The 10757-nt window shown below is 36.8% G+C and overlaps 1 protein-coding gene across 1 annotated transcript; it reads right to left on the bottom strand.

Moving 5' to 3' along the window:
* Positions 1-4294, bottom strand: LOC113078584 (visinin-like protein 1). The gene is made up of 3 exons (XM_026250900.1): positions 4235-4294; positions 1619-1834; positions 1-1082 (listed from the first exon to the last, which is right to left on the bottom strand). Exons 1-3 carry the CDS (start codon positions 4292-4294, stop codon positions 885-887), a joined length of 474 nt encoding a protein of 157 aa, XP_026106685.1. The 3' UTR covers positions 1-884.
* Between the last annotated feature and the right edge of the window lie 6463 nt (positions 4295-10757).

Below are 10757 nucleotides of genomic sequence, written 5' to 3'. Positions count from 1 at the left end.
AATGAATATATGCTATCAGCTGTTGAATTATTCTCAGAGATTACATTCGGCCACACTGAATCCCTCTCATGTGATGTACATGCTAGACATAGAAGGTGTAGTAAACTAGCCTTTTCCCATCAATGCATCACAGATCTTTGCAAAACCAATGAATTAACCATCTAATTCTATTTCAGATCTCTAATGTTTCTTCTAAATAAGGCGTGTTATCATTCATTATGCATGATGCAAATGAGGGAAGTACTCTTAAGGCAAACCTAATGGCATGCAAATAAACTACATTTATATTCACCAACAGTACAAGCACATTTGAAGGGAAAAGTTCAGTGGACATAAGCTTATCTTTTTGTCCATCCAGACGAGTGGGTAAACCCGGAACAGTTTCGATTACCATAAGAATCGATTCGGTTGACATTATGCAGTATATGGTACACATAGCTAGCATCAGTACAATAAATAGTAGCTGGATTTAATACAGCACATCAGTGATGTGCAAGCTCCAGTGGATTCAGAAGGTACTTTGCACACTCTTTATATTTTGCAGTTAATTTTGACCAGTCAATATATATATGTATATTAATATCCATATAATATATTCAGAAATTCTATTTGTGCATGGCATGTTCTGTATGTGTGTGTGTGTGTGTGTGTGAGAGAGAGAGAGAGAGAGAGAGAGAGAGAATTTGTGTGTGCAAAGGTGTTCTTGTGGGGGCATATGTGAAATTCGTTAGCAAAGACCATTCTCATGCACACAAGTGTTTCAAACACAGGAAGCGGATTCATTGAAAGGTAGTCCAAGCAATTTTTTTTTTATCAGTGGAAATAGCTGCAAACTGAATGGAACATTAATCATTTGTGCAGTCCCTGGCTCTTTTCTGAGACGCTCATTTTTGCAGGTCACACTGCAGCAGCAATACAATGGACGGGTCACCCTTTGCTGCTTCTTTGAACTCTTCCAATGAGATCTGATCATCGTTGTTCTTATCCATCTTACTGAAGATTTTGTCGACCCGCTGCTCGGGCGTCAAGCCGTCCTCATTCATCTTCATCATGATAACAGTCCCCACCATCTTGTAGATTGCCTTTAAATGAGGAAAACAGAGCAATATGGATTAAATTATTTTGGGGAGTCAGAGACCCATTGAGCTGTGGCGCTAATAAAGGTAACATACTCTCTTTGACCATTAGGGGGCGAATCAGTCCATATATAGAACCACAGTTTATCTTCTAGGCCTCAAGATGTGGACATAAATAAGACATAACAAGCAATAAAATAATTCAAAACGACTAAAAATCAATATATATATATTTATTCCCATAGTCTTGAAAAACCTAGCCTAATTTTATTAAAGAGATTCATAGGCCTGGAAAAGTCAAGTAAATTAAAATCTCTCTATGGGCCTTCTCATAACGAATATTGACTTTTCTAGTTATGCCAAACTCTGAAAAATTTCATTGGGTAGAAATTTTGAGTATGTAAATATAAATACATAAAATAATATAGCTAGCTTATTCTAGAAGGCTGAAGTGACTGGAGCTTTAATTAGTACAACATTTAAAAAAATGTATTAATCATTGCTTTATGCAAATAAGCAGGAGAACGGACTGAATTAAGTACCTCAATGATCTCGAGCATCTCAACTCGTGTGATTTTGCCGTCTCCGTCCAGGTCGTACATGTTAAAGGCCCAGTTGAGTTTCTGTTCGAAGCTGCCTCGTGATGTGATGGAAAGGGCACAGATGAACTCTCTGAAGTCGATGGTGCCATCTCCATTCTTGTCAAAGGTTCTGAAAGCGTGTTGAGCAAACTTGGAGGCATCACCATAAGGGAAAAACTGAAAAAAGGGGAACAAAATATATTAAGCATATATAATCCATATTATTTTATTTGGAATACATATTTTGTGAAATGCCTTTAGTAAGATGCCTTTAAAATAACAAAAGCCTGGATCTTATTATCAAAATACAGTTTAAAAAATCCTAATGAATTTCAAGCTACCCCTCATGTAAGCGAATTCTGAGCTTGACCAAATTTTGTTAAATTGATCAAAATTGACATTAAAGACAATGTTATAAAACTGAAAATAAATGTGGTTATTTTAATTAATTAAAGAAACTTGAGAAAGAAAATAAAAAGAACTGTTTTCAACATTGATGCTTTCAAAAGTAATAGCTATTGGAAATTCAGTTTTGCCATCACAGGAATAAAGTAAATGTTCAGATATAAAATATATTTAAATGAAACTTTAATAACAAATAAAATGCAGCATTGATGAGCATAAGAGACATCTTTCAAAAACATTCAAAAATCTTTTGAACTGTACTGTACATTAAAAAGGTACAGCATAATAAGAATGACTCTTATTTCTGTTTGGCAGAAATGCTCAGGCTCCCATAAAAAACCTGCTTCATTTTAGTGCTGCAGAGCTTGTCAACTCTCTTTTTTTTTTTTTGCATCAAGCTAAAAACAGGAACTTAACTATGAATGTATGAGAATTTAGTGGTAGGTGGGTGAGCATATGTATGCGTGTTTAACTAAGGCCATCAATGTCCAGCACAGTGCCTGCCTCCCTGCAGAAGAGAGCTGCAATGCGGACAAGAGCTGTGTAATCGGTCTGTGCCACTACAAGAGCAGCACACAGCTTCTCTTTGAAGAAGGCATCCTTCCCCTTCTAATACCGTTACCCTTTGAGTAAATAAGAGCTGCAGAGACTCAAGTAAAGATGCATGTGCACCACTGACAATAGATATAATTTAGCATGTTTTATAAACCAAAAAACAATTGTAAATATACTTTACATGAAGGCTTTTTAGCAAGATCAATAGCTGAAAATTGCAAATTTATCACTAGATATTTGAGAAGCCAGTGTAAATGTCGTAGTTATCTAACCTCACATATGAGTGTAGAGTTATTTGACTGTTAAATATTAAATGATGGAATCACTGGAGAGTGATGGCAGAGCTGAACTAAGCCAGTAATAAATTCTGAACACTTAGGAACAGATTCCATGTTCAGAGACTGGGAAATAAGATTCTCATAGTTTTCACCAAATTAGAGAAAAGAGTGTGAGTGTGTACCAAATGTGCCACAAGGACAGCAAAAACTGAAATCACTTACATAGTGGGGAGCAGACAAAGTTCCTCATGGACTGGACCGGTTCAAACAAAATCATAAACATACTAAATCATGTCTTTTAAAAAATATAAATATGCAGAAATATTTGTGTGTTTAGGGATTGGGATGGATGACAGAAAATCTCATTAGCTCAATATAAAAGCCAAATAAGTCAATGGAAAGTCTCCACCAAGATAATGTGTGTTTCAGGGGGTTCAAGAAGGTTAATGATGGAGTTAAATGTCTCATAGTGCTCTATATAGACAGATGAGGTGTTTTCCAAGAATTTCCCAGAATCTGCCATTGAGCTTTATACTCTTCTTCATCTTTTAAAGGACAAGAGGAAAACATCTTGTTTATGCTAAACATGCTCCTGTAAGATCCATTTAACTTTATTTGGCTATGTAAAAAAAAAAAAATAATACATGAAATATATAAATGCTAAAAGATTTTAAACAATGCAAGTCAAATATAGAATGAATGAACGAACGAACGAATGAACGAACGAACGAACGAACAAACGAATGAATGAATAATTTGCTTAAAGGGGTCCTATTATGCTTTTAAATTTTTTCAACTTTAGTTAGTCTGTAATGTTGCTGTTTGAGCATAAAAAAGAGTCCAATTCAAAAGGAGATATTTTATTTAACAGAAATCACTTTTCAAAAATGACAGTCTGGTGACACGCTAGCTTAGAGTGGTTATAATAACCCGGGTTTAAATTGCACTCAAACTGATTTGAGCTCGCAGCAGGCACTATGGTAAGGGACATGACATTTCCCGACCAGGTGCCTACATTTGATACAGGAACTATTTGAGCCGTTAATGCCAGACTGGGGATAGAGGCTATTTAAAAATGTAAAATATGTGAAAAATATTTTTTTCAAACAACCTAGTATGAGCACTTGTTCTAGCACACCCCCAAAACATAATCAATTATTTGTAAAAGAGCATAATAGGAACCCTTTAATCAGATGTTTGTCTTGCCTTGCCAAAATAATATGGAAATATCATTTACATTTTCGAAATGTTCATATATTTGCCACTGCAGTACCAAAACCAAAACTTAATTCAAGACATATTTTCAGTAAAAAGGTCTTAAACAAACAGTTCACCTTACCAAACTGTTGATGGTAGCCATTGACTTTTCTTCCATAACACGGATGTCAATGGCTACCATCAACTTGGGTAAACTACCCCTTTAATACCGCATGCTTCTCCTAGTAAATTTATCTGGTTTAAAGGATTTTAAATACTGAAATGTTTAATGTTTACATTTACTGAAAAGCCAGACAAAATACTGACCATATAAATATAATTTTTTTCCACTGTAACCCCAACTAGTGTTGTAGAAAGAAATAGATGTATCCTATGCACATATACTTGAATGCAAGACACCTACTCACAAACCCACTAGCTGAGGCTGATGGGACGTCAGCAGTCTCTGATCTCATCAGAACCCAGCCAGCACAAAATCAAATGATCGAACACAGCACCACCCTGTGAAGATGCAGCGAGCTCTCATATATCAAAGAGTTCACACACTGTCAAACTTCTCCAGAAAGCAGAAACCCTCTGGGATAGCATAGGTCCGGTCATAAGGCCCTGCCAGACTGGCACTGGGTTTAGAAGAGAGATGAGACAGGAAGTAATGCACACTGTGATGTACCCTGCACACATGCAAAATGATTCTCTCATGGGGCTGGTCCTTCTGCTCCATATGGCCTTGCCCTTCACCAAACTAGAGGAGAGCAAAAGAAAACAAAGAAAGTGCAAGTCATGAAGAACTGGAGAGCTGCTGCTGTGCTGGGCGCCCCCTCCCAAAGTTCTTCCTTGCAAATCTGGCAGGTTATAATTTTTTTTGTTACGTAAAAGAGTGTTTTTTTTTTTTAGAAACTATCTAGGGCATGGCTGTATGAAATTCTCAAATATTCTTCTTTTTACTTTCCTTTGGATCCAAGCACATCCGAATGTAGAAATAGATCTGCACATGTGCACTCTGTCGGGAGACATGCTATCACATGGGAATGCCACCTGATCAGGATCCAAGTATTTGTTTTTATCTGATGAGTACATAAAGGAGTGAACAGCAATTTGCCATATTCAAGACAATACATAATATCATATCAGCTCATTTGTGTCACAACTTTGCAGTAAACTGGTTGTGTTAAAGGAAACTAATGTACAAATCTGCCATCATTTACACAACCTCATCACTCTCCAAATAATTGTTCTTTCTTGTGTGAAACACATGAGAAGTTAGTCTATTTTCCATATGGAAAGTGGATGGTTGTTTATAAGTTCCAGAAAGTATCATAAAAGTAATGAGGTTAGGGTCAGTAGTAGAAAAAAAAATACTTTTAGTCAGTTTTAATGTCAAAAGTGACATTAAAGACATTTACAATGATACAAAATATTTCCATTTTAAACATGTATAATAATAATAAGTTAATCACAAAAAAACAGCATATTAGAATGATTTCTGAAGGATCATGTGACAAGACTGAAGTAATGGCTGCTGAAAAATCCACTTTGGCATCATGAGAGTAATTACATAAAAACAATTATTTAAAATTCTAAATAAAAATATGTAATTTTTCATAACATTACTGTTTTTACTGTGCTGTTTTTGATCAAATAAAGGCAGCCTTATATGTCTTTAAAAAACATGTAGAAAAACTTACCGACCCCAATCACAGAAATGGTGCAAACCCCTCCAAGGACCTCAGGTGATGAAAAGCCTGATCCAAATTTTGCTATTAGTTTGATTGAAACATATAACCATTGCTGTTAATATAGTGTTCACCTTTTGTTTGTTTGTTTGAATGCATGTCATTAACTAACTGAAGAATGTTTACTGTATTTCTGCCATATGAACATCACCTTGATATAGTCACCACCACTGATAAGCTACTCCTAAATCTAAAGTAGAAACCTTAATTTTCTGTGAAAATGCTTTGCAATGATTTTTAGAATGAATTGAATTTAAATGGTAGTATATGCTTTGAGCTTGACACTATAAACATCTATCCACTTTTTCTGTATGTAACAGAACAGCTCAAACATTCCTCCAAACATCTCCTTTTGTGTTTTAAGGAGGAAAGAATTCATTGACAATCAAATCTGCATATTTGGGTGAAATTCCATTAATGTATGGATGCATACTGTAAACATACTTTAAATAAAGGGGGGGTGAAATGCTCGTTTTCACTCAATATCCTGTTAATCTTGAGTACCTATAGAGTAGTACTGCATCCTTCATAACTCCAAAAAGTCTTTAGTTTTATTATATTCATAAGAGAAAGATAGTCTGTACCGATTTTTCCCGGAAAAACACGACCAGCTGGAGGCGTGACGTGTGGGAGGAGCTAAAGAATCACGAGCGCCAGTAGGCTTTAGCGTTGAGAGCGTTTGGAAGCTGTGACATTACCGTGAGGAAAAAAAACCATCATTCAAAACAAACCATGGCTAACAGTCAGATTCAGCTGTCTATTTATGATCCAGAATCAGATCCCGAGGCTGAAACTGAACGAGAGCAGCAGCAGCAACGACTCGCTCCGAGCGGGGCTCGAACCTGGGTCTCCGGCATGGGAGGCGGAGGCACTGACAAGAAGGCAGAGATATTTTAAGCAGTTTTACTCACCGCCTGCGGTTCCAACACACGATCGTGACCCTTTTTCGTTGGGATTGCATCATCCTTAAGAAATAAACGATACGCAAATCCGTCGTCAAACTGGGCCTTGTTTGTAAAACAAGCATCTTCGAAATGCAGGGAACAAACAAACTCCGTTGATGCTCTGTAAAAATAAACTCCATCCACTGGTCCCTTAATGCTGTTTTTTTTGGTAATCTGTGCAGGGTTGTCTTGCCCTGGCAACCAAAAACAAACTTCTTTTGTGACATTTCGCGAAGCTCTCGCTCTGATCAGTGAAATGCCTGTGCTCAGCCTCGCTATACGGGAGCGCGCGCTCTTCCGGCAGAAGTGCCCTCAGGACCCATATAAGGAAATTCCGCTCCATCTAACGTCACACAGAGCCATACTCGAAAAAAACTTTCCGAAACTTGTGACAAACGTACAACTTAATTTTTGAAACTTTGTCCATGTTTAGCATGGGAATCCAACTCTTAAACAGTGTAAAAAACTCAGTATGCATGAAATAGCATTTCACCCCCCCTTTAAATAATCATGACACAAAGTAGACAAATTTAAGACCATTTAATCTAAGAACACATTTTCCAAACTACTTTAGAGGACAGGGCAGTCTTGGTTAAAGATCTATGATGGTAGCTAAAACACTGTAGGTTTGAACCCTGATTTGTTAGCTACTATTGTGACAATGAGACATTTTACCTCAACCTGCTCCAGAGTGTCTATGTAGGTTTTTTTTGTCACTTTAGATTGCTAAATTAATCAAAATAAACGAGTGAGAAGAGCAAAATGAAGGTGAGAATGACTCCTGATGAGAATGCAAGAGTGAGAGAGACAACCTGCCCTTACAAAGCTGTTGAGTTAAACTGATGTACAGAGTGTGAGGCAAACTGCACAATCACAGAAACACCCTGCAGACAGGGTCCAGCCAATAAAAGCCTGTGTTTTCAGAGCACAAGCTGATACCAGCCTCTGTCCTGCCAGCCAGTCTACACTATCCCTGTCACGCTGCTCCTAATGCAGGCCATTTAACAATGCAAAAGTCATGGATTTTTCATCCAGGTACAGCCTAGGATATTTTTTGTTTCTTAATTTTTTTTATTCAATCTAATCTTAAGTAACTTAAATCAAAATTAATATCTGTAATGCACCATGTCACAAAGCTCAAATCATCTCAGACTGGTTTCTTGAACATGACAATGAGTTCACTTTACTCAAATGGCCTCCACAGTCACCAGATCTCAATCCAGTAGAGCGGCTTTGGGATGTGGTGGAACGGGAGATTCGCATCAGATGTACAGCCGACAAATCTGCAGCAACTGCGTGATGCTATCATGTCAATATGGACCAAAATCTCTGAGGAATGTTTCCAACAACTTGTTGAATCTATGCCACGAAGAATTAAGGCAGTTCTGACGGCAAAAGGGGGTCCAACCTGGTACTAGCAAAATGTAGCCTACCTAATAAAGTGGCCAGTGATTGTATATATATATATAAGTTGACGCATTATTATCTTGTTAACGCATTAATTGATTAACATATTTGATATTTATTTTATTGTGCATTAACGCAGTTTTTAGTATTATGAAAGTCCGTTGCTCACTGGGTCTGAATACACATACAGACAAATTATAGGTCACAGGAGGGATCAATGGTCCCGATCAAATTATTTAGGCTAAGCATCAGCATTCACAAACCACTGTTATTTTTAACAGAAAAGCTCATAATCACATCTTCATAAATGGGAAATAGTAAGTTTCTGATAGCACGTGAAGACAGCAGAGAAGTGCTTGCTTAGCACAGTGGAGTGCATTGTTTGTTAACTTTGTGGTTTATTATTTTGAGTTGTAAGGGACGCGGTATCTATCACTTTTGCATCATGCAGCATCATGCAGCACGTATCAGAAAATCTGCACTCCGGCGTGGTTAGCTCTCACACTTACTGATCTTTATATAAGTGAACTGTTCTCTAAACGGAGCGATCCACACTAGTCAAACGAACCAGGCTTTGGGTGTTAAGATTGCCCTAGTGTGAGCACACCCTTATTATTTTCCTGCACCCCACACACAAGTCTCTACCGGTCCATCAAGTGTTGTCCGCGCCACACTCTGCTGCGATGGGTCCTGGGATCATGCAGGTCTCTAATAGGAAGGTGCTGTTATAATGTTATGATCAAGGCTCTGGACTCTGAGCATAACTTATTTTCCTTTAACAAACTATAAAATATTTTCTATAAATGTCCTGGGCAGTGACAGATCGCTTGTTTTATATTTAATTTAATTAACATTAATGTTTTAAGTTAAGATTTACAAGAAATATTTAACTGCTACTATGTAGGAATAGTGCTGTAAAAAAGCACCTTTATAAAGTCTTTTGCAACCAAGTGTTATTGCACTTGTTTATATAGCAGTACTTTTAAATGAAAAAAGTGCACAAATTACTATTTTTTTATGCATAATTAGTTATGTGCATAACAATGTGATTAATTGCGATTAATTGCAAACAATCATGTGATTTATCACGATTTAAAAAATATATATTATCGTTGCTGAGCACTAATATATATATATATATATATATATTTGTATTTGACATATTCACTTGCATCAATTCAATTTAGATTTTAGAATTTATTTAGACATTATCTGCCATTGATTATCTGTCATAACATGGAAAAGTGACTTATGGTTATTAATAGGCCAGATGTATCATACCTTTACCTAATCAGCTTCACTAATTGACTGGTAAACCATCAATCAACTGGTAAACCATCAATCAACTGCATTTAATGACTTTATTAGAATGTTTGTAGCCTGTGAATCAAAGCCATGACTCTGGCATTATTAGCACTAAGCTCTATAGTCAAGCTATAGAAACAGAAGACAGTACTACATGTCATATGTGTGCTCAGCAAGAGATAAACAGATTCTTATTCCTCTGCTTGCTATCAAGACATGCACCAAAAGCACAATCCTACAACATTTAATTCAAAATGCAAGCTATTATCACTCTCATCACATATAAACATCCGCAGTGAGCAAAGGAGAGGCAGCTGTTGAGGGCTCAGTGTGTAGTTCAAACCAACCTGCTCCTACAACAGGTCTGACCTCAGCGGTTATAATACTAACTGGGTGGATGATAATGCTTGAGCTGGAAGATTGCCATATCTCTCAACAAAACACACACACACACAAACACACACCTACGCAAATGCACTGTAAAGTGGTCAACACAATCAGACACCTGTTATTAGTAACAGCTGCAAGATTATGGCTGCACATTTTGATCATAATCAATGTTATGAACGCATATGAAAACATGAGCATATGAAAACAAATGCTCATTTTTATATTTTGCCATTTTATTTGCTTTTGCCAATCTTATTGCTTTTTTCATTGCAATTTTAGTAATTTTAGTACTTCAACAAACTAATTTAATGTTGGTTAGTTGCCAAAGTAACATTTCTATTTTTCTTATGTTTTTTTTTATCTAATATTTATATTTAGCATTAGCTTTATTTCAATTAACGAAAAATGTTTTTTAATAGTTTTAGTTTTAGCTAATATTAACTATACTGGTTTGTTAGCATTTTTGTTGCATGACCAAGACTATAATTAATTATAAAAAATAATTACTTTAAAAAACAAGTCCACCACCTCGCCTTATCCTGACTGACTGCCTTGGTTTAGACAAACAACTTAACAATGTCTTTCTTTATGTTGTCACAGCCACACCTTCTACACTCCCGGAATCGGACACTTACGCCACACCCACTCGTCCCCAATCACCCGAATTCTGAACTCCTGTGCATCATCACCAGAACCACATATAAAGCCATCAGTCACCATCACTCATCGTCTGGTCTTGCACCGATCTCCTCACTTGCCTGAACGCTATTATTAAACCTACCTGAACTCTTGAACCCTCTTCATCCTCGTCAGTCTTCCTGTCCCCATCGTCCTTCATCTGAGCACCATCTGGATCACCGTTCAC

Source organism: Carassius auratus, unplaced genomic scaffold (assembly GCF_003368295.1).
Source record: "Carassius auratus strain Wakin unplaced genomic scaffold, ASM336829v1 scaf_tig00026057, whole genome shotgun sequence".
In the NCBI taxonomy this organism is placed as follows: Eukaryota; Metazoa; Chordata; class Actinopteri; order Cypriniformes; family Cyprinidae; genus Carassius; species Carassius auratus.
This window is presented reverse-complemented; position numbering and strand designations above follow the sequence as displayed.

What these genes read in the sequence shown, in the direction of transcription:
- LOC113078584 (XM_026250900.1), bottom strand. Translation starts at nt 4,294, where the DNA reads ATGGTAGCCATTGACATCCGTGTTATGGAAGAAAAGTCAATGGCTACC. An exon ending in TGGCTACCATCAACAGTTTG is followed by an intron (nt 1,835 to 4,234) that starts GTAAGGTGAACT and finishes CCCTTTTTTCAG; the next exon opens with TTTTTCCCTTATGGTGATGC. An exon ending in AGATGCTCGAGATCATTGAG is followed by an intron (nt 1,083 to 1,618) that starts GTACTTAATTCA and finishes CCTCATTTAAAG; the next exon opens with GCAATCTACAAGATGGTGGG.